General features: G+C 41.8%; 1 protein-coding gene across 1 annotated transcript in view; it reads left to right on the top strand.

Annotated features, from left to right (window-relative positions):
• aqr (aquarius intron-binding spliceosomal factor) overlaps nucleotides 1-25,118 on the top strand; it is a 63,264-nt gene that overhangs the window by 25,931 nt on the left and 12,215 nt on the right. Inside the window, exons 19-31 of the mRNA XM_030044275.1 lie at nucleotides 1,518-1,687; nucleotides 2,715-2,956; nucleotides 3,272-3,421; nucleotides 4,239-4,308; nucleotides 6,026-6,136; nucleotides 6,746-6,855; nucleotides 10,746-10,881; nucleotides 13,840-14,049; nucleotides 16,543-16,680; nucleotides 16,804-16,875; nucleotides 18,284-18,471; nucleotides 19,127-19,298; nucleotides 24,625-24,795. Coding sequence (XP_029900135.1) covers nucleotides 1,518-1,687; nucleotides 2,715-2,956; nucleotides 3,272-3,421; nucleotides 4,239-4,308; nucleotides 6,026-6,136; nucleotides 6,746-6,855; nucleotides 10,746-10,881; nucleotides 13,840-14,049; nucleotides 16,543-16,680; nucleotides 16,804-16,875; nucleotides 18,284-18,471; nucleotides 19,127-19,298; nucleotides 24,625-24,795 — 1,940 coding nt within the window. The remainder of the gene's footprint in view (nucleotides 1-1,517; nucleotides 1,688-2,714; nucleotides 2,957-3,271; nucleotides 3,422-4,238; nucleotides 4,309-6,025; nucleotides 6,137-6,745; nucleotides 6,856-10,745; nucleotides 10,882-13,839; nucleotides 14,050-16,542; nucleotides 16,681-16,803; nucleotides 16,876-18,283; nucleotides 18,472-19,126; nucleotides 19,299-24,624; nucleotides 24,796-25,118) is intronic.

The following is a 25,118-nucleotide window of genomic DNA, read 5'->3' as shown; positions in this document are numbered from 1 at the left end:
CTTCAGCCATCACTGCACTCATTTTAGTAAGGGGGATTTGATGATCCCCACACAGCCAGACACACGCACACACACATACACACACACCAGAGGCCAACACGATTGAGTTTCACTATCCTGCTGTCTGCCCTGCAGCCTCACACAAGAATCCTATTTAGATGTCTGTGAAAGCTGCACTTGCTGCACCACATTGGCTCCCAATGGGAGTAAGCCTAAAGCCCTCGCCCTGCCTGTCAGGCATCCCAATGTAATTCTTGATCCTGCCTGAGAGGCATCACTATGCTGTTCCTGTTGAGGTCAGGCACAGGGACGCTGTAGCAGGGCTAGTTAAGGAAAATGAAAGGACAGGGTGACCATTATCACTGCTATTCTGTTCTGTTGTTTTTTTTTTTTTCAGGGTTAACTTAACAGGGTGTGTTTGTGTATGTGCAAACACATAGATACAAATGTGGAAACTCCTCAGACTAATAGGAAGATGAAGAACTCTTAACCTACTGCAAGCCTTTCAGTAGACCGAAGTCCTAATCTTACATACTGTAAGGTCAAGAATGTACACCCATCATGGTAAATGTTATGTGTGCCGTCTCAGTTATATAAGCACTGAAAGTGTCCCGATTCCACAGTGATTAGTCACATGTGATTTGTGCCATGCGATAAACATGGACAGATTCATGGAATCTATCCTTGTGTCCCAAATACACGCTACATACACTACTAATACTAAACAGTATCCATAGTATACCGTTTTGGCAATTAGTATGACAGAAATTCAACACACTACACTCTTCTTACTAATAAATATGTAGTCTTGGAAATAAGGAAATGATAAAATGGAATCTGAGGAAAAAATGAAGTGCTTTCAGTAGGGCTGTACGTCATTGATTCTAGTTCATAAGCTGCATATTCATGAATCAGGCTTGTACAGGTTAGCTTGAAAATTATGCAACTCCCTTGACTCTTGAGCTGAGGTTAAACCATATGTGCTCTACATTTGGCAGCTGGCTGAAATTGCATGGCACATAGCACACATATCAACATTTCTTTTTATAAAGTAGTTATGGGCTCGGTTTTAGGTATGAATGTTTGTTATACTTAGAATAACAACAATAATATTGTCAAGAGTTCATAAATTAGGTATGCTTGTTGAAAGGGTAATGGTTAATCATGTAAATAGTCAGTGTAAATAATAATGTGAAGCGTTGTTGATCGATGTAGGGAAATTCTCTACGGGCTTGCTTCACGTCAAAAGGGAGGTCAAGGTCTATTACGGAGCAGGAATTGTACCCTGTTGCCCTTTCTAAAAGAGGCAGAGAGCTAATGCTGGATGTGCTTTAAACTGTAAATTATTTCAAGAGGACAGATTCCAAACATGATGATGTGGTTCTACTTATGCACCTGGACTTGGAGGAGGTTCTCATCGCTTTGCCACTGTTCCTGACCACACTGATATCCTGTCAAAATATGTTTTTCTTGTTGTCAGTTGTAACAATTATTCTCCCCGATCCACTCTGATCTAGGACCTGAACCAAAACCTAAGCTGCGAGGGGACTCCAGAACATTTCGGGTATGGCTGGACCCAAACCAGTACCAACAGGACATGACCAGCAGCATTCAGAATGGCACTGAGGATCCCTATGAGACCTTCAACATCATTATGAGACGGAAACCTAAGGAGAATAATTTCAAGGTTTGGACTACAGATTGGACACACAGATCAGCCCTTTCAGTAAACTTAGACAAGCATGCCATCTCCTCCTTTCTCCATCTTTCTGTTCCCCTCCTTTTCCTTTCTATTTGAGTACAGCCTCTTCAGACCTTGAGCTCTCGCCCTCACAACATCAGTCCTGGGTGATCAATCACATGTATTATACTGCTTGGGTCTTGTAGCTGTGAGGTTGGGGCCAGGGCAACTCTGAGATTACCCCCCAACTCAAGGCCCCCCTCCCACTGATCCCAAACAGAGACATTTCTCCCTGTGACCTTGTGATGCTTGCCCCCTCCTCTCCCCCTCTCCTGGAATCCATTTCTGGCAACAAGCTCATAGGTTATGCATACTGTAGGATCAGGTTGCACTCCTGAAGAAGCTTGCTGGTAGGAGAAGGTTAAGAAAAAAAAGGAAATCTCTACCCTATGACCTAGTTTCACGAGCCAGTGTTCCACAGATAATTACAATTTTACTGCCATTTATGAAAACCTTAACCACATTAGCCTGTGAAATATTGTCATTTGTGACATCTGTTTTATGTTGTTTTTCTCAGTTTTGTTTATTTCATTGTTAACCATGCACAAAAACCTTTTTTTCTTATTCTTTTATTTTTCATTCTGGCTTTGTCAGATCTGTTATTTCTCACCTTGCGCACCTGTTCTTTCTTTCAAAGCCAAAGTAGTGACACGTTTTTGAAATGAAATGTTTTTGTTTTCGTTTTAATTTGAAATGCCTAATAACTAATAGCTATTGAAGAAACATTCGTCTTTATTTCTGATGTAAGACAGAGATAAAAGTAAACAAGTTTCCATTTAGGGTTTGATGCATAAAAATGTAATTTACAAACACACAAATAACTCACTCCTGCCCACTCTCCTGTCAACCCACCTCATTTTTTATTTATCCAGCCAAGTTATCTCTGGTTTTGCGATACTTTTTTCCTCAAGTCATTTTTCATGATGTTACATGTTGGTTTGAAATATATCCAACTGTCTTGTGTCTTTACCAGGCAGTGCTTGAGACAATCAGACATCTGATGAACACAGAGTGTGTTGTCCCAGACTGGCTTCATGACATTATCCTGGGCTATGGTGACCCAGGCAGTGCCCACTACTCCAAAATGCCCAATCAGATCTCCACGTTGGACTTCAACGACACCTTTTTATCCCTGGACCATTTACGATCTTGTTTCCCAGGTTACACTGTTAAGGTCACTGAAGAGAATCCTGAACTGCAGGTGCCACCCTTCAGGTAGGGGTCAGACGTCCAATGATCAAATGATAATGCCAAGAAGGGTTAGATTGCCCTAGTTAAATGATGAAGGACACAATCATAGAACCAAAGAATTTTTTTTTTATTTCCATCTGTTTTTTTTTTTTTTGTTTGTTTGTTTTTTTGATATTGTAGTGCCTTGTATACAGTTGGTAATGTATGTCTCGATGTAATAAACTCCCACTCCAGTTGGGAATGGCTATAATTAATCACTTTGCTAGATGCTATTTTTTTTCAATCCTCTATGGCCAAACCTTAAATATTCATCAACCTTGGACCTTTTGTTTGTTCCAGAATAAGGTTCCCTGTGCAAAAAACAACAGACAAAGGGAAGAAGAGGAAGGCTGATGAGGAAGTGGAAGACAAAGAGGAAGACTTGACCTTGATTGTTGAGCCCCATGTCACTCCCAACCGTGGGCCTTACCCCTACAACCAGCCTAAACGGTGAGGGTGAAGGCCAAGAATCAGGCCTCACAGTTCACAAGTCAGCTAGAGGTCAAAAAGCTGTGTGGTGTCTGGGAAAACCTAACCTTTGCTAAAACGAGGTCAGGGCCTGACCTCTTTAAATATTGCCACACCTCATCTCAGCCCACTGAGTTCACAGACCTCAGATACAACACTCACATTTGATCTCAGGGCTGTGTTGTAGGTTTAGTATGGTGCAAGACCTCAGCTTTAATCTCTACCCAAAGGTTGTGTTTTATATGTTCATGGATTGTATGCTGATGTTTTAATATGTGTGTGTGGGTTGTTTCTGTGTCAGGTCAGGCTCTGTGTCTTAAGGGAATTTAAGGAAACCATCTCTGCAGCAGAAACAGTATAAAAACACAAAAGGCATGCTTTTTATAGCTCTGTCAGTGCAGATTTGTGTCCTGTTTGAACTTCTGACTATTTTAATTTGTTTGTCTGTGCCTGTTTCCTGGGGATTTTTCTGGCTTGTTAGTTACAGTATGTTATGTTTTGATGCTTTGAGGGTGCGCCTACATTTATTGTTGGAAATTATTAAATTAAAGGAGTAGAGAAAAGGCTGTGGTTAACAAAAAAGGTTTCAGTTATTAAGAATGATCAAATAGTATCTTACCATTTTCAGTCACATATCATGATTAAAATCATGATAGTAAGTTCAATGGAGCAGCCCTTATTGAACTATTCTTCACTATGGTGTCCAAATGGTTGCTGTTGTCAAGGTTCCAATATCTCAGACTTATTACTTGGTTTGTTGTTAAAATTGACAGTAATGTAAATGTTGTATTTCTTACAGGAACACCATTCAGTTTACTCCTACGCAGCTTGAAGCCATACGAGCAGGAATGCAGCCAGGACTCACTATGGTAGGGATGTCTGCCAATATTCATTGTTTCACAAAATAATTTCAGGGTTCCTACAACCATGGAAATGTTTTGAATGTGATAAATGTTCCCTCACTTGCACTGCATCATGTTTGGATGCGGTGGTAAGTCAAAATGTCAACTTTGATATCTCAAAATCTATTGGGGGGATGCCATGAAATTTTGAAGCACATTCATGCTACCCAGAGAATGAATCCTATCAACTTTTGTGACCTTGAGGTTTTTCCTGTAGCACCACCTTCAGGCCAAACTGTACAAACCCCATTCTCCCACTACTTATATTCTCCCAGCATACCCCAAGCCAACAGGACTCCAGCAGCTGAAGGCCCTTGCTTGTTCATTTTGTCTGTAATCTCTGAAGTTGATTTCAGTGGCAGTGGCAGACAAAGTTTTAAAATTTAGCTCCTAAGTTATGCATGTCTGTGGGTGTGATGCTTGCTAGTTGGGCACAGTTGATATTCTAGTGACTGCTGATATAGCAGGTGCATGTCGTCTCTGCTGGCTGTTATAAATCCTAAGATTTGCAGCCACTTAGACCAACCTAAGTGATGTATACTAAGGGGACTCTCCCACCAATATGCTGTTATTTGGCATCCCTGTACCCATCACTCATGCAGAGCTTAGGCACTTGTGGTGACACAGTGGACTGAAAACCCCTCTGTAAATTAACTTGGGCATTGCCAGTGAAATATACATACTCTGCCACACATAAAACCACATAAGCTTATAGCTATAGACACTCCCAAGTGCAATGTCATACACATGGCCACATCCATATCATTCCAGCCTGCTATTGCTGGAGTAGGATAAGACGCTCTCACACCACATGCTGTTTTAACAAAAGTGTCATTCCCACTCGGTGATTGGTTGCTGGCAGCAGGTCTCGAGTTGTTATTTATTGTGCAGCTAGCCGAGGTAAATATGGCAAGTTGGCTATCAGCAGTCATAAAACAACTCTGCATGTTTGCCTTGCTCGGCTCTTCTCCTCGCCCCCTCCAACACCCCTCCCTGGCATGTGTCACAGTCGTTAGCAGCCAAGATAGACACACACTACCACCCTCCCCGTGTGGCTTGCCTTTCATGTCGGGAAACTGAGAAGCTGTTTATGTACTGTCTTAGACAGGGAAGGCTACTAATTGTACTCCCTATTTTTAGCAGAAATTACTCACCTGAGATAACACACCACGACTAAATTGTTTCATAAATATTTATCTGGTAAATTAGTTGTGCTTATTTCCCTCAGTTAATTAAATACAAGGCTTCTTATAACCTGTCTACTGATGAATAATGAATAATAATAATAATAATGATAATGAATGACTTCAGATAACAAAGAGGCTTGAAAGCTACCTATGGCCTTGTGTAGCTTTCCTTCTTCTCACTTGCACTGTGTCCTTGCTTGTCTGTGTGCACTTTGGGAGAGACCTGGCATGCCAGGCGGCACGGCAGCCATGCTGCACCGGGCCCGTCTGAACAGGGCTAACGATGGGGCGCCAGGCGAGCCCATTCTGACAGGCACAGTGTCTCGCTGTCACAAGTACTAAATTGTCTCTGAAGCAAGGGCCTTTCAATGTAACCTAACAGCTAACTATGTTTCTCTTCTCTCCTATTTTCTCCTCATCTCTCCTCTTCTGTGTATTAACTTTCTCATTCCTAATTTCTCCTCATGCATCCCTTCTCATTCCCCTCCTTTCTTCAGGTTGTCGGGCCGCCAGGTACCGGAAAAACTGATGTTGCTGTTCAGATCATCTCTAATCTCTATCACAACTTTCCTGAACAGAGGACCCTCATAGTGACACATTCAAACCAGGTATACACACAGCCACACATACAGTGAGTACAGGACACAGAATGGCCACAAACCACGTAAAAACATCTCTGATCAGTGACACGTTTTGCCATCACCTTGCTTGTAAAACAATGAAGCTGTCTAGAGAATTCATAGCTCCTGCGCAGACTTGCCCATTAATCAGGTGAAAAAAGTCATATCCGAATCATGGAGGAAAATTAAAATCTAAGCTCCCCAGTGCCCCAGTCTTACACCCTCAGTATTTAATCATAAAGTAATCTGCTGCTGTTTTACACCGACAGCAGCTTGCCAGAAGGAACCTTAGCTAAAGGAAGCATTGCTGAATATAATTATGAAAAGCCTTATTCTCGTGGAATAGTTCCTCCCCCACCATTTATAGTCCTCATACAGGAATAGAAGCATGCCTCAAAGCATGCTAAATACCCATTCAGCTTGTCAACAGCCCCGGTTCAGTCAAAATCCACAGGGACTGGAAAAAGGAAATAGAAAGACAAAGCAGATGTATATGCATATGTACCCATGATAGGTGACAAAAATACACACACACCTAAGAAATGATTCTTCATGTCTGAGGCTGTTTACTTGTTCCCATTGTGCGTTCCACACTAGGCTCTGAACCAGCTGTTTGAAAAGATCATGGCTCTGGACATCGACGAGCGCCACCTCCTGCGTCTGGGCCACGGAGAGGAGGAGCTGGAGACTGAGAAGGACTTCAGCAGGTGAGGACAGCAGGGAACAGGTGGACACACGTACACACATAGAAATATGCACTTTAACAGAAATTCACATGTGAAATTTGAGGCAACTTGCATACAGACATGCACGTGTAAGGACTGATTCAGAACTTGCTTACAGACTCACAGTCTAAATGCATGTGCCCTACAAAAGCCAATATATTTTCACAAAGGCTGAAAACACACACACATACACACACATGCACATACACATACATAAAAGCAGCCCAGCTGCCCACACACATAATAAGTCTTAAGCCAACACAGTGACAGGGCCACTCGATACTCCCATATGCCAGTCTATGGCCTGGTTTATCTTCATTAGGCATCACAGCCCTCCCAGGCCTTCACACCAATGTAAGAGATCCCTCCCTTCAGCCCTGCACTCACAGGCAATTCCTGCCTGATTAACCCTTTCATCACAAAATCGGGTCTGCATGAGCTGACCTTGTACCTATTCTTGCTGGCTAGTGTGAAAATCTTTTCCAAGAAATGGTGGTCAGCAGCAGACTATTGCAACTCTGTGGAGAATGGGGTACACACAGATATTCATAGACAGAAAACTAAATTTTCCAGGTCTGGAAAGTCACAGAAAATTAGAAACTTCAAAAGATTTGGGAATGCCTTTGGAAATTGGTCATTCTGCATACAAGTCAGATATTTAATGGCAAGTTTGGCTTGCCATTGGCTGACCTATTTTCAAAGTATATACTGTACCCTGACATCTTGAAGTCTATAGTTATAGTTGTGGCTGACTAAAATTAAGGTCCTGTTTTTAACCAGGAAAAAAACCTTTGAGCATGACTGACACATATTACTAAATATTTAATGTCAGCATGTAACGGACACTGAATTTTATGAGAAATAAAATGTGCAAAGAAAATACTATGTCATAACATGTTTAGAGACTGGACTCGTCATCATATTGGTAGAAAATGACACTGACTGGTGAATATCTAATAATTAATAAAAGGACGGCTACTAATTTTTTTTTTTTTTTTTTTTTTGCAAAGAGAAGGAAGTGCTGCATGGCTCTAGTGGCTTTAGTGAGGCAGGTGAAAGTCCATTCAGAATCAAAATCCTGGAAGTCTTACTTGATATAAGTCTTAGGTGATGCAGACAACCATGGAAAAATAAAAGCACTCCATCTTTGAATGAAGCAAAATAATTTATTACATGAGTAAGGCAACTAAACAGACCAACGCATATGAACTCTCAATCTTCTTCAAGGTCTGACCAGCTACTAATATCCATCAAACCCTAATTGTTTATGGTGGGGCATATTAATGAGCGTAGAAAGAGTTTTGAGTCCTGAGAACTTCCCTCTATAGTTTGCACACTTCACACGCACAAAAGCATGCAGTGCTGCTATGCTGCATGGCGCACTAGTGGCAGGGCACAGAACGGACAGCCTCAGAGAAAAACCTCTCTAGTCCTGTCAGGGCAGCCCTTGGTAGTGGTAGTCCCCAGCTCCCTCACCCACGCTTTTGTCTAAGCTCTTCTTTCCGTGTTTGTGTGTGTGTGTAATGCCTTGAAGGACAGTGACTCAGTCGTTACTACTGAGACATAGATGGGAAATGAGAGGGGGAGCCAGCACATTTAATCCACTCATGACAGACTTGAGAATGAAAGAGAATATCTCAGGATACCCAAAACATTTACAGTTCTGCATGGCTGCTACTATATTTAATGCCACCGTTAGATGAACCAGCCGAAACCTTTCTTTTATTTATTTGTTTATTTTTTTTCCTGGCCAACCAGTCTCTCCTCTAAACAAGGAAGATCTTTTGAATATAAATAGCTTAACATTAGTGAATATTAATTTAGTTCTTATGCTGCTTCTATTTAAAGTGTCTTACAGCCTACATTCTTAATTACCACCATAACCATCTGTGGCACTGAGCAAATTGCACCCTATAGCTCTCAGCGGTGCTCAGAGAGGAGGAAGGGAGGAGTTACGCATTTCGATCACTTGTGCTGCAAGTGTATGACTAGTGCGCTATTGGGGTGTATGACTAGTATGAATAGTGTCATATGGGAGCTGAGGTCTGTGCATGGCAGCAGTCTGTTACGTTCTTAAATTATGCAGTGGCAGACAGACATAAAAGAAAGAGCATTAGCAAGAAGCATTGAGTATGTTACTGCCTGCCTGGCTGCCTCCTAACAACGTGCACACTCCACACTCTTTCCACCCCACTGACACCAGCAAGAGAAAAGAACCAGAGAATTTTAATTAACACTGTATATGGGATGAAAAATGGAATGCAGTGCTCCATCGAATGCCTAACAAAGGGAACGCTACAGGACCATCAATTAACAATGCCTCCCCGCATTACATGATCTATATTGGGATGATTTATTGAAACTTGCATGGTGGATGTTGGTAGAAACATGGAGACCCTTGAGCAGATCCGAGTTGCATATGCAGTCATAGCCAGGCTACGTTTGGACCTCTTAGTTTCCATTACAAATAATTGCTGTCAGAAATTGTCATGGTGCCCCTTTTTGCAAATCAGTAAACAAAGAGATCCCACACACTGTACTCCATTGCATGAAAGTTAAAAAAATAATCATAATAAATAAATTGTGCATGAGCCAAGAAGGGTGTGCAAAAACCTTTTTAGTATCTTATGGTGGCACTTTTGCCCATGGTAGATATTGAATGATCCATTCCCCTTCAGTTTTCATCATAAACATTTTCACTGCAGTGCACTTTTTTATATTTGTTGGATTTTTTGGGGGAAAAAAAACAGTACTGCTGACATCAGTGTTTTAAAAATGCAGACCTTTGTGTGAATTCATACCGGTATATCCAGTCTGGTTTTCTCTGTCTCAGAGAGTATGAATGCATCACCAGTTTTGTCATCCTGGGAAACAAGGTCACTTACAATTTTTATTCGGTTTTATCCAGGCCAAGCAGGCAGGACAGTGTGATTGTCTTTGAGTCATCTGCTGACTGAGCTTTGCAGAGGGTCTAAAAATAGAGCTTACCTCCAGCATTACCCTATGACCCTAGCCACCCTCTGTATGTGTGTGTGCTATGTCTTATTGCTACTCACTAATTGCCTTTCTGTGATATTGTTTTAGCTGCACAATGCAATGCATGATAGGAAATCATTACTAGATATTTACCATCCTCTGCAGTGTTAGTACAGTGGTCAAATACATTGATTTGTTTAGCCGTTGTATTCATGTACCACATTGAATTAGTGTAAAAAATTTAGATTTCCACTTTGATTTGCAAATTTATGGGGAAAGCCCCTTTTCCAAGGCATTTATAATTGTGAATCATGTTTCTTTCACATCATCTGATATCAGAATGGCTTGACACAGTCACAGTTTACACGAGAGGAGAGTCAGGCCCTCAAATGAACCTGTGATCATAATAAATGACTGCTAAGCCTTGCTGATCTTAAGCAATATTTCAAATTTGGCCTAAATTACAACTGTGTGATGCATCATGCAGAATAATTACAGGATTTCTTAAGGATTCTGTAGTTCCCGACCTTTCTAAATTGTAAATCTTAAATCCACATGTTGAATCATTAACTATCTAATTTCAAGGTCTTATAATGTCTGAAATTCAGAGAAAATAGCCTTTACATATACATGTTCAGAAGTTTTTAATTGTGTTTTGAGGGTACACTACCTTTCTGGCAGGAAATCGACCCTGTCACACAGTTCTGAATCTGTTTCTTCATACAGAAGGTTCAACCTTATACACAGCTATTTTTTTCTTGAATCATTCTATAATTCTTGAGTCTGGAGTGCTAGTTGCCAGAGAGTGAAGTATGACACACTTTCTGTGCATCCTGATACAAAAGGCTAAATCTGTGGATTTCTCACTAACTGTGTTGTGATGTGTGTGTCTTCAGGTATGGCAGGGTAAATTATGTCCTGGCCAGAAGACTGGAGTTGCTTAGAGAAGTGGGGAGGCTGCAGGAGAGCTTGGATGTCCCTGGAGATGTTTCCTACACCTGCGAGACTGCTGGACACTTCTACCTCTACCAGGTAAGGGTATTGGCAGGGGTGTGTGTGTGTGTGTGTGTTCACGTGATTCATAGAAACAAAGGGGGTGAGATGTGATCATTTTGCATTACGTCATCTTTATATCCAGTTTAAACATTGAGTAAATTAACATTCCAAACTGTATGTATATTTTTTTATCCTTAAACAAAACATAAAATATCCCAGACAAGCGCCTATCATTACTTTTTTGTTACATTCTTCTTTGACGAGACCAATGAAATATTTCAGTTCCAGCACTTGGCGGCCAATGGCTCATGGGGATTTCATGGCTTTGAATAGCTTTGCAATTTTAAATATACAGAGTGAGAGAGTTGCAGGGATTTGGGGAAATATTTGGCAGAGGGGATCAGGAGGGATGTATATATTATCTCTCCGGTATCTCAGTTATTCATGTCGATCACATCCAGACATTATTGAAGTTTCCACTCCTTGGGCTTACTTCTCATTTTGCCTAGACAGCAAATACCCAGATACAATATTATCCCTCTGTTTATTCCTGTCACCTAATTATCACTGTCCTCTTGGGCTGCAGGAAAATTGCCACTGCAGACAATTACTTACTTGCATCCCCATGCATCATTAGAAGAGCCCTAAAATAGACATCTGTAACAAAGAGAAGCTGAGGGTGTAGCTGTCATCGTCAGTGTCCCTGGCAGGTTATGTAACAGCCCATCTTTTTTTTTTCTGAAAAGAAGTGGCTGTCACCAAGAAAGGGTGAGGCAGATGCAAAAGATAGATGGTGCAAAGATGGCCCCAGTAGGATGCAGATGATACAGCAATTAATGGGGGTGAGAGGTCAAACCAGATCCTATAGCGGATCAGTGTCCAGTTAGCGAAGGCCATAGCAAATAGTTAGCAGATGCCACAGCAGTTACTTGAGGTCTTGTGTCAGACTTAATGCCTGATGCTGCTCATGCTGTCTGTTTTGCGCCATGCAAGAGGCTCATCAGTCATCTCACGTACACACACTGTGGTTCCTTTTTCATTTGTTGCCTACATAGAGCTTGGAAAGTCAGCACACACTTTATCACAGCTGAGTTCTTGTACTTAGGTTAGCTCTGTAAAGTGACCATATGACTATCAAGAACCTTGTTAATTGGGGTGTGGAATCTTTGTCCATGAACTGTGGAAGGGTGATATATTGATACATTATTGATACGATATGAGAGTAGATATCAACTAGGATTTTGATCTGGGATCCGGGATTTTGGATACCATAATACTGTCTGAAGACATTAGTGTTATCCTCTCCTGGTTTTAAAGGCTGCATTGCATAAAGAAATGCAATTTTCTTTACTTAATAGTCTATTTACTTAATTGTCTGGTTTAGGTGTTTTGTTATTTTCCTCTACCTATTTGGTCATCATATGCACATTGCTAATGATTATCAAAAATCTCTTGTAAACCTCTTACGAAAGTGCCAATATTCAAGGTGTTTGGTTAAAGATACTGTGATGTCTGATTTTGTCCATGTCGCCCAGCCCTACCATTAACAGACTATCCTGTCAATAATTCTTGAGATTGATAAGGCAATAAAGGTAGACAGAGGTTCGGGTTGAAAGTCATGATAGTCCATTTGGGCAGACAGTACAGACATTTAACACACAATTAAGTGAGTCCTCCAGCAGGCTTATTAATGTCATTCTTTAAGGTGCTGTTTACAGGGATATTTATAGAGCTGGGCTGTCCTGCTGTTTGGGTTGAGGATGTTTTATTAGTTGTTCAGGAGCACCTCTATAAGAGCTGTGTTCATTCTTTTTCTTGTGTGTAAAACCGGGGATACGCCAAGCTGACTTCAAAGAACTAGCATCAACTCAGAACAACCGTCAGATCGCTTTGCATTGACTCATGTCTCTGACTAAATTTGTTAATGAACGCCATAGATGCTGATGGCATGCATGCATGTTCTGCGCTCATATGAGAGGAAATAATTCTCCATATCATGGAGGGCAGTAGTTTCAAAAAAAGCAGACCAGAATCCTTCAACCACAGTAAGACAAGGAAGCAAATTAGTGCCATTTTCATGCCACTCTGAATCTGTTCAGACAGTGAATGTGTCTGATTAGAAGACGCAGCTGGATCTAGTGTTATCAGCCTGAAGGTCTTTTGCTTGTGGACGATTTGTTTACCACAACTAGCTTTCTAGCTAGTTAGAACAATATCAGCACAACCCAATTTCCATTTTTCCTCCTCATGCCCTGCTCAGAAAGCTCCCCCTTTCCCACGGCCTCTGCCAGCAGTTCAACATGCCGCATTGTCTGATAAGCCGCTGACAAGGACTAATGGTGCAGGACACATTGCACAAACTGCAGGAGACTGTCAGCCACAGAAGGCCCAGTGAGGTCCAGCAGCCAACCATTGGCTTGGTGTGTCAAGGGCTCGATGATTTGCTAACTATTTGTTTGGGTAAACCCCGAAAGATATTCATCAGAATGTCAAGTGATATTTAATATTTAATTTCATTTACATTTAAAAGTTGTATTTAGTTTGATAATTAAGGTAAGGGGATATTTAAGGTAAAAAGTCCAATAGAGCATCAGTAAGCCATAAATTACATTTCAAAATGTCTGTAAGCATTATCAATACCACTGGCGTCCTAGGTAAGATATGCCCTCAAGTGCTCTGATTGGTGAAAAAATTTCTTTGCCTGTTGTCCATACACTAAAACAGGCTTGACATAAGCCTAACGTTAACCATGTGGGTGGATCTTGTGCGGAACTCTGGTGGGTTTCATTATAATGCAGCGGGGGATTAAGCATTAAAAGTGGACTGGTGGAGTTCTTAAAGTCAGTGTAGTTTCACCCGCTCCAATCAAGCAAACTTGCACCCCATCCCTCCACACATAGAAAGCAGCTGGATCAATATGAAAGGAGCTTATGTATTTATCAGTACTGAACACAGAATATCACTGCGGGTGTGTCTGCTCTCTCCCTGCTGCAGGTGATGTCTCGCTGGGAAGAGTATATGAGCAAGGTCAAGCCCAAACAGGGCAAGAAAGTGGAGGTTGAGGCTGTGGCCGCACACTTCCCCTTTCACAAGTACTTCTCCAACGCCCCCCAGCCTGTGTTCAAGGGCCGCTCCTATGAAGAGGACATGGACATCGCAGAGGGCTGCTATCGTCACATCAAGAAGATCTTCACCCAGCTAGAGGTAAGCAGGTCAGACACGCACACAAATACAAAGGAGTATGCTAGCACTCTCACTGTGGATCAGCACCCAGTGGGATGTAAAGAGGTCACTTATATGCAAGTGCTACCATGCATGCACGCACACACACATTGCTCTCCAACCAGTCAGAGGTAAACACATCAGTCTTTCACTCAAACACACACACACACACACACACACACACACACACACACAGATACTGACAGAGGCTATGTCAGCAGTTTTTGTTGTTGTTCACAGACCATTAGCCAGCTGTGTTTCCAGGTGTAGCGCATTCCTTCTTGCACACACATAACTGTGCCCTTGCTCGCACCACAGTGACAGGCTGTCTCAGATTAACAGTGATTGGTCAGACACTGCCTGTCTCTTTGTGGATGTGCCCATGTACAAAAAGTGCCACTGCCATGTTAGCATCTCTCTGATTTCCAGTCAACACCTGTCTCTTTGCTTCAGTTGTTAGAGTGAATCATTATATAAGGAAGCTACCCTTGTACTATTTATTTCCAGATAAATGTGCTGTCCCATTGGGGGAAAAAAAGCAATGCCTAATAGCAAGATAGAATGATAAAGGCTATTACTTATCATCTTTTTGCACTCTTTTGTCTGTCTCACACACTTTCTCACACTCTCACTTACATACACACAGACACAGGGCTGAAGATGTGTTATCTCTCCACAGCCCATCTGCTATTTCTATAGAGATAGCAATAACATTGCAGATTTATGAGAACACCGCGAAGGCCTCTGAGAAGCAATAAAAAAGTTATTGGCTGGAGGTAATATCCCAACACGTGTGTTGACCTTGATTTATCTGGCTGGCCTTTGTATCACTGCATCAGACAACTCGTATCCCTGCTCCCCGAGCCTCACCCATGCTGCAGCGAAGTCTGTACACCAATTAAGAGCCATGGCGACCTCTGATGCAGGGTAGAGAAAGCTACATTCTGCTGAATTTGCTCCTCTGTCTGTGTTTGCAAAGGTAAAAGCTGTTTTGGAATATGCTGCCATAGGACAATCCTAGGAAAGCATTGCTGTCTCCTCTTTTTTTATTTTTATTTTTTTTTATGGACAGGCAGACAGGAACATAATGTGCTTCCTGTGTATATCTAATATAAATGTCTCCCTCCCCTGTTACCTCCTCAACAGTCCCACTGCATATTTACTATCACTTACATCTTTGTTTCTTTTTCTCTTGTCTCCCTTCTTACTCTGTCTGTGAATTCTCACCAGTATGGTTTCACCCTTCAACCACACTGGAGCCGTGGGGGTTAAAAATAGAACTCATCAATATTGCATGTTTTGATTGGTTTAATATTAATGTTAAAATAGTAACACATCAATTATGTATTCCCCAGAACCCTCTGAGACTACTCTCCCCCCCACCCCCCACCCCCTCCCTTCCCTGCCCCTACACAGCCAGTGTGGCAACCTGAAAATAGCACGCCTGTTTATCCATACTGCCCCTCTCCCCTTCCCCTGTGCAGCGTGGCTTTCATGATATCGGTACTCTGAAGTCAACCAACTCCATTTTGGTGTAAAAACTGTCCCTAACTTCCCACTCCCCTATAAAACATGTAAGAGTATCTGCTCTGAAGTGCTCCTCCAGCCGCCAGTATTGAGCAGTAACCTACACCCGGTATACTCTCCCAAGAGAAGCCCTGAAAGATATGGGGAAAGGAGACTTTGTTGTTCAGTGAGAGCAGAAAACAGGAGGATTAGGTTAATGATCCATTTTCCTTAAAAGGTGGGGTAGGTTCTCTGCCATTATGCTGTTGTCTTCTACGACGACTTTAGTTTTGAGTTGTGGTTAGTTTGTCTCACATAAATGAAGAAAAGTAAGCAGATCTTAGCATCTTGGTGATCTTGGCAAATGTTTGGGGTTGACTAAAGTGACTGATTATCAAAATACTAAGCAATACTTTTTCTGTCAGTCAACTAATCAATTAATTCTATCAGCAGCACCATGTCCTGTTATTAGAAAGGTAAATGTCACGTTAAGCTGTTACCACGTGTTGCATTTTTAGAATATTGGTAGACATTGATGTATTGGTTGTGTTTTATTGCAAATATTGAAGTGAGACCCTTTTTTATGGGGGCTGTTATTATTTCATCTTAGATAATCATGTTATCCATCATCCATTATCCATCAACAGACTGTAATCACCTGTCATTGTTTGAGGTATAGCGTTCCAAATGCCATTAAAGCTTTCCCCACCACCCCACTCTTCAGGGAATGAGAGCAAACATAAAGAAGTAAATGAATACATGATTACACAGCTACTCAAGTCTAAGATAGTCAAATTTCTCTAAGAGGGAATTTTGCAAACAGTTAATCACTTAGGGGAGATTAAAGTTTATCTTGCTTTTTTCCTAATATTTTGTTCCCTTTCACATCCATATGGTGTATTTCTAAGATACAAGTGTAGCCTGTTATTGACTTGAGGCCCTCGCTGTCTCTCTTGTCTACCCTGGCAGGAGTTCAGGGCCTTTGAGCTGCTGAGGAGTGGATTGGACCGCTCCAAGTATCTGCTGGTTAAGGAAGCTAAAATCATTGCCATGACCTGCACCCATGCTGCACTCAAACGCCATGACCTGGTGGAGCTGGGATTTAAGGTGGATTCCTCAGGAATTTTTTTTCCTTTAACAACTGCACATACTTCACTGTCTGGTTAAGCTTGTATTAAATGTCATCTATTCTGTAATGCGGTTTTTTTTTTTGGTGCTTTTCTTGATCAGTACGACAACATCCTGATGGAAGAAGCAGCACAGATTTTGGAGATTGAGACCTTCATCCCTCTACTCTTGCAGGTAATCCTCACCTGGCTATTACGCAGTCCCAACTCCCATCCCTCACCACAGTTCATAGTTTAGGACTAAAGCTGAGCAAAAAAGAACGGAAAACTCATAATTTCTGTGAAACACTACAGCTATGCCCATATCCTACCTGACTACTCAATATCAGGCCTAATCCCTGCATAAGTTATGAAATCGAGCCTAGTTTTATCTTTACTCAGTATGTCATTGTCTATTAAACCTACCTGTTCATGGTTACAGCCAAACTGTTCCAGTTAAGCAAGTCCTGATTAATGGACACTATACAGAGTAATGGTGCACGTGTTTGATGGTCGCGCCTAATTGTCTGAGATAGTGCTAATGTCTGTTTACAGACAAGATCATAAAGCACATCAGCATGTCCAGTGACATCATCAGAGGTTCTTTCTCTGTGCCTCTTCTATCGGTGAGCTGGAGTCAGAGTCTTGTACTAATGCACATCACAACGAGACTGCTCATCCTCCAACCTCCTTCCCCTTCATTTTCCTCCGTTTGAATCCTTATCAGTGATTGAATCAGCTCTTGACTTATGAGGGCTGGTTATCAGGTTTGTTTGAGGTCAAGCTCCAATTAAACCTCGTCTAATTAGCGGTAAGCAGCAGCATGAAGCAGTCATGAGTAAAATACAGTACAGGCCCTCTGTGCTTCACTGCCTTGTTAAACTGCAGTGGTAAGCTCAGCCTCAGATATGGTTTTAAATACACAAAATAGGGCATCAATTTTTTTTTTTTTTTTTTTTTTAGATATGAAGTTAAAATTTTAATTAACAAAGCTGCACAATTTTGTTGCACCAGGATTACATAATGTGAGTATACAGTGTATGGGTATGTTTGGAAGCGAGTATAGACCTCAACTGATACAGCTAATAAAACTGTAGCTACTGATATCAATTATGAGAACTTGTCTAATCTGTACATACAGTATTTCCAGTGTCTGCTACATCCTGCATGTCGTACTGCTAGCCAGGTTAAATTCAGCCATGTCCTTAAAATGCTTCCAGCCACCACAGCCGCTGCAGCCTTTTCTCCTGCACTCTGCTTCACAACCTGATCAACATTATATAAATATGGGATGCAAAGGGCATTGACTGTTGTTAAAATTAAATAAATAAATAAACAAAACAAAACAACAAAAAAAATTTTAAGTGAAGTTGGAATGTGAGGGTAACCTGAATTGCAGGTTATTTAGAATATGATATGATAACTTGAGCCTTTTAATAAAACTGGAAATATTACAGAACCACATACTGAATGCGCATGTTCATCTATTGTTGGCTATTCAATATCTTAACCTATAATATTAATAATGGAAATGATAAAAAAGCATTCTCTTTAAGGATTCCTCCTAACATTCCTCACTTTCCTCTTCTTTCCCCCTCCTGTAGAACCCAGAGGATGGCTACAGCAGGCTGAAGCGTTGGATTATGATTGGAGACCACCATCAGTTACCCCCGGTCATCAAGAACATGGCCTTCCAGAAATACTCCAACATGGAGCAGTCTCTCTTCACCCGCTTTGTGCGTCTTGGGGTGCCCACTGTAGATCTGGATGCTCAGGGCCGTGCACGTGCCAGGTGGGTTATCTAGATAGAGCACAGCAAAGTCAAAGTTGACTGATTATTTTTACCTTAATTTGGAAAAAAATGCATGGTGACTGAGGTGACAGTGGTTAGCACTGTCACCTGGCAACAACAGGGACCCAAATTATATTTCTGGCCCTGACCCTTTCTGTATGGTGTTCTCTCTTTCTTTGTGTGGGTTTCATCTGGGGGCTCTGGGTTCTTCTCAGTTTCGAGACCCTAAATTGCCCATAGATTTGACCATGATTGATTCCGTCTTAATTTGGCTTGTGATGGCCTGCCCATGTGTCCAGGGTGTTTCCCTGCCTTTTGGCTCATTCTGCTCCAGCCACAGACACACATCTTAGAGGGATTTAGCAGGATTGGCTAAATGTATGAGTGATTTTGCAAAAGCTGACTTTGGATGAAGCTAAGTATAGTGCTATCCTAGAATATACGGAGATATTTAGTTGTTGAGAGTATGGCTTTTCTTGCAACTGTCTGACGCTTGACAAGAACATAAAACAGTAAACAGGTGTTGGGACACCACTGAAACAGATCAGTCAGCCACTAATGAGAGAGAACCACAGTTAGTTTGTGAAAGTTAAGCTTAAAGTTTTTGTCATGGAGAGAACAACAGTGTGACAGCATGTCTCTCTGTCTCCCTCAGCCTGTGTAACCTGTATAACTGGCGCTACAAGCACCTGGGGAACCTGCCCCATGTCCAGCTGCTGCCCCAGTTCCAGGTGCCCAACCCCGGCCTCACCTTTGACTTCCAGTTGATCAATGTGGAGGACTTCAATGGGGTGGGAGAGTCTGAGCCCAATCCTTACTTCTACCAGGTAAGTGACATGCACTCTGAAGACCAAATATACCTTGTGCCACCAAGTAGCACTCACACACGCACATTATGAAAGCACAGTATGAAAACACACAGTCCCATACACACTGACACAGCCCATGCATTACTTCTGATGGGTGAATAATGCACCTATAGCATAAATGTTCAGTGTACCAATGGCACAAACTCACACTGACATGCATTTAAACAGCAGAAATACTTCATGGTCAGCAATATATGTCACTTCGATGTATATAGACTTCTAAAAACAATTTACACACTCCTTTACACAGGTACACACTAATGCACACTTTGTTTCACCAGAGCAGAGATCCATAAGTCTCCTTAACCCCCCTCCCCTCTCTTCTCCCATCCCATCTGAACTGGTTGTTGCACAGCAGTTCATTCATTTTTAAACTATAATGGTTTAGCGACCAGTCCATATAATATATTCTTAACCCTGCCCGGTGTGCACCTAACACTGGCTGCCCAGCACAGAACGATGGCTTTGTCCTTCACACTGGGAGCCAGATTGTGTTTCATTCTGACACTGCTGAGACGCTTAGTATGTGTGAGTGTGTGTATGTGCATGTGCATGTGCATGTGTCAGAGGATGGGGGATGGGGGTGGGTTACTTTGGTACCACACCAGTGCAACTATTACTGTTTCCTCAAATACTGGGGGGAAAAAATCAAGTAATTTTAAACAGTACAAGCAATGTGGGGATAAACTGAATTGTAAAGTATTGTCAAAATATAATGTTGAATGTTTTCTTGAATACTGTATATACGACAAGAAACCTGTAAATCACATAACCTGTGACACCGCAGAAACTGCATGTTCATTTGTCTGACATTTTATGCAAGACAGAAACCAGAAGCTAAAACAATATGGTTGGTGTAGGCTGCATGGCCAAGCAAATGATCACAGCACTCCTTGAATGCTAGTGCGCCACTCAGCATCGTGCCTGTTCATGTCCATGAAGCCTCTTATTGTTCTTAAATGCAGACCATGTGCACTTCTCGAGATACCAGATCACATGAACCTCTCTCCATTTGCCTGTTGCCGTTTTCAGGCTCCTCAAGGGAATTGCCCACATCACTCAAATGCTGACCATGGACAAACACACACACACACACACACACACACACACACACACACGCCACGCTTTCCTAGGAATTGGAGTGGGTAAATTGGACACTAGAGAAGCAGTCGTGTCCAGTGCATAGTGAACGCCTGTCACAGCTGTACAAACATTTCCCTAACCCCTGCCATGCACATGTACACACAGACACACACACACAGACACACACACACACACTGACTCACACACTAGAACTAGCAACAGGAGACGACCAGCAGCAATCTATCACTGCTTCTTTGGCTCATTTGCTGAAGCACACTCTATATTGACTCTTGGCACATTGATTGGACATCCCAAGTTCTCAAATGGCTCATAAAGAGAAAGACGTTTCTCTTAAGCCTTATCTTCTGGACTTGGAAAATGGTTTTCCACAACCACAAGCAGACTATCAGCAGGTCCTTTTAAACAAAACAAAACAAAACAAAACTTAAAATGTCTTAAATTCAATTTTACAAATATATTTTCACTAATTTCATACATCCATCTATTTCCTTTTGTTAAAATAAGTGAAATTTTTCTGTAACAGTCAACATTTCTAATGTTATAAAACTCTAATCCTACCTCAGAACCTAATACCTCCTATATTGTTACCTGCTGGGAAAATGTCTGTGAGATTAACTTAGCTTACTTTATACTTACCTGTCATACTTACCTACAGCAAGCTACCCCCTCCAAAAATCCTTGTACTTATCTGTCCCAAGTTCTGTGGGGAAAAAAATAGCAATGGGATTAGATTTATTACAGTAGCACCTTGCTGTGTCACTTAGAGGAAACTGTTAAAACTACTTCATAGAATCATCGAAAACTTTCCTCTGCACTGCACCAAATATAGAAACATAGTACTTACTTTTATACTTACCTGCTATGCTTATTTGAATAAGAAAATTACCTCTAGAATGTTACATGATAAATTATAAATAAGAGCAAATAGCATGGTTGGTTTTACTCATTGACAAACGTGGGCACAGACATGTACATTACGTTAGAGAATAGTTTATGCATATCAACTGTATTCCCAAGTATGAGGCTCTCTTGTTTTCTCGCCCTTTCACTTTCTTGCTCTCTGTTTCTGTGTGTCACTCTGGCTCATCTCCAGTCCTCATGTAGCCTCAGGCCATTTAGCTCAAACTCCACTGGACTGGGTTTGACCTTGTTGTTATGGTTACCATGTCTCTACTGGGTGTTAGGGCTTTAGAATACATTTATGTTAAACACAAACATGGGAGAAGCAACACTGGAGGTGTCAACCAGACCTCAACTCTCATGACACTCGTCATATTTGTTCATGAATGTGTGTGTGTTTCTCATTATCTTTCCTAGCTAAATCGCAAAGTAACTGCTTTAGTATTTCTTGATGTATTAAGATGCGTAACTGAAAATAGCACTTTCCCCTTAGAGCCAGCCATAACCTTAAAACGACTTCAGTGAAGAATTCCTATTGGTTGAAATCCGGTGCACTGGCGGTAATTACTGTTATGAATTTGCACCATTTTTTCCGTGAACAGGTAACAGGGTCAGAAGAACAAAGGCTGTCATTGGTTTTGATGTGTTGATTCTTATGCGGCTGGCTCAGGAACTGTTGCTCAAGCTCCATGAATTATTACACAAGCCCAGATGAGAGGCAGTCTAGGCTTAATTGAAACTGGGTGAATAATGCATACTGTGGGCTATTCTTTTTTCTTTTCTTTTTTTTCTCCTCCCTACTTGGTCACATTTAGAGGACGTATCTCTTTCGTGTAGCCCAGGTGGCAGGAAGGCTGTTGAAAGGAAGCTGAGGTTAATGTGATCGATGGGCACTTGCACATGCTGAGGAACTTGTTTCATTGCTGTTGATTGGAAAGTGGATGGATGATGCATTTGATCTCACCCTTTGTAATTTCTGTCTATTCATGTTTAGAGGACAAAACATGACCGTAGTCCCAGGCCCTGGATGTTTGGTACAGGGGAAGAGGTTGATGTATGGGTGCTTTTGCGTACTTAGGACCATGTTCATTAATCTGATGGTAAAACTGAGCTTAAAAAAAACTGAGAAGTAAGAATATAATGTGCTGTTTTACAGTTAATGACTGCTTTTTAATCTTTGTTCTCTAATCTGACTAATCTTTGTTCAGGATCTGGGAACAATAAGTAGCACCACATTGCATCACTTGCCTTTGCTATTTAACGTATAAAAGGAATGTTATGGATAATATACAACATTATAATACCACTCCACTGGCGTAAAAAAATGATGAAACTTTTTTAAAGATACAACCTTTAGTCATGCTTGTAAAACACGATTATGAATCCCCTCCTTTTTTTCCTAAGCCATATGATAAATATCAAAGCCATAACAGAATTATGGCATTCATCCTCCTAGCTTTTATGCAGGGAACCTTGAACAGGACATTTTGTCCCAGCTGATTACTGGCTAGTGCTGTTCTTGAGCTTTGTGGAAGCAGTTAATTCGAACCCAAATCAGACAGCTACTCATGCATAAATGATTGGGCTAACTACCTGAGAAGTCAAACATTTGACAGGTGGGGAAGAGGTAAAAGCATAAGAGAATAAGAGGGGCAAAGTACCAAGCAGGGCAGGGATCGCTGACTAAAGAGACCTATAAATTTTGGTTGACTCTAGCATTGCTCTTAGTCATGTTTAATTCACTGTGCTGAAGTATACTGGTAGGTAGGTTCACTGAGGTCATTCTTCCCTGAGTACAGGTGCATTTCACACCAGCAGGCCATCAAAGTTTGAAATACATTCATAGTGTTCATAGAATATACACACACCTTGCAACTGCCAGATGGATTTCTGTGGTCAGACCATCTGTTTTGTCCTTCTCTTGATACTCATTTGTGACATACACTATATTACCAAAAGTATTCGCTCACCTGCCTTTACTCATACTATGAACTGAAGTGCCATCCCATTCCTAACCCATAGAGTTCAATATGATGTCGGTCCACTTTTTGCAGCTATTACAGCTTCAACTCTTCTGGGAAGACTGTCCACAAGGTTGAGGAGAGTGTTTATAGGAATTTTTGACCATTCTTCCAAAAGCGCATTGGTGAGGTCACACACTGATGTTGGTCGAGAAGGCCTGGCTCTCAGTCTCCGCTCTAATTCATCCCAAAGGTGTTCTATCGGGTTCAGGTCAGGACTCTGTGCAGGCCAGTCAAGTTCATCCACACCAGACTCTGTCATCCATGTCTTTATGGACCTTGCTTTGTGCACTGGTGCACAGTCATGTTGGAAGAGGAAGGGGCCCGCTCCAAACTGTTCCCACAAGGTTGGGAGCATGGAATTGTCCAAAATGTTTTGGTATCCTGAAGCATTCAAAGTTCCTTTCACTGGAACTAAGGGGCCAAGCCCAGCTCCTGAAAAACAACCCCACACCATAATTCCTCCTCCACCAAATTTCACAGTCGGCACAATGCAGTCTGAAATGTACCGTTCTCCTGGCAACCTCCAAACCAGACTCGTCCATCAGATTGCCAGATGGAAAAGCGTGATTCATCACTCCAGAGAACGCGTCTCCACTGCTCTAGAGGCCAGTGGCGGCGTGCTTTACACCATTGCATCCGACGCTTTGCATTGCACTTGGTGATGTGTGGCTTGGCTGCAGCTGCTCGGCCATGGAAACCCATTCCATGAAGCTCTCTGCGTACTGTACTTGGGCTAATCTGAAGGTCACATGAAGTTTGTAGCTCTGTAGCAATTGACTGTGCAGAAAGTCGGCGACCTCTTTGCACTATGCGCTTCAGCATCCGCTGACCCCTCTCCGTCACTTTACGTGGCCTACCACTTCGTGGCTGAGTTGCTGTTGTTCCCAAACGCTTCCATTTTGTTATAATAGAGCTGACAGTTGACTGTGGAATATTTAGGAGCGAGGAAATTTCACGACTGGATTTGTTGCACAGGTGGCATCCTATGACAGTTCCACGCTGGAATTCACTGAGCTCCTGAGAGCGGCCCATTCTTTCACAAATGTCTTGTTTCACAGTCTGCATGCCTGAGTGCTTGATTTTATACACCTGTGGCCAGGCCAAGTGATTAGGACACCTGACTCTGATCATTTGAATGGGTGAGCGAATACTTTTGGTAATATAGTGTATGTATAGCTTTATTGGTATGAAAGTAGCCAGCCATCAGATTGTGGTAATGTAACCCTGACTTGCTCCTTTTCTCTCTCCCTGTGAAGAACCTGGCAGAGGCGGAGTACTCTGTGGCTCTGTACATGTACATGCGTCTTCTTGGCTACCCTTCTGACCGGATCAGCATCCTTACCACCTACAATGGACAGAAACATCTGATCAGAGACGTCATCAACCAGCGCTGTGCTGGCAATCCCTTCTTTGGACAGCCTAATAAGGTAAGGACTCACATGAACTGGCTTAGTGTACCCTAGTCAAACAGTGCACTTAGGTATTATACATGCAGTCACTGCATAAAACAGCCCACTTAATCAAAATTCTCCACAGACCATATGAAATGGAAATTAGAGCAATCAGAAAAAAACCTCAGTCCAAAAAAATTAAATATTGCTAGGAGTTTGCAATTTGAGATGTGGGAATTTGCATCACATGCATTGCATTTATGTGTGGGCTAAAATAAAGGTGCAAAAGTTACAAAAGGTATAATAATACAAAGTAGATAAATGTAGTGGTAAATTGATTAATGTCATCACCACACAGT

This window comes from Myripristis murdjan, chromosome 22 (assembly GCF_902150065.1).
Source record: "Myripristis murdjan chromosome 22, fMyrMur1.1, whole genome shotgun sequence".
NCBI lineage: Eukaryota > Metazoa > Chordata > Actinopteri > Holocentriformes > Holocentridae > Myripristis > Myripristis murdjan.
This window is presented reverse-complemented; position numbering and strand designations above follow the sequence as displayed.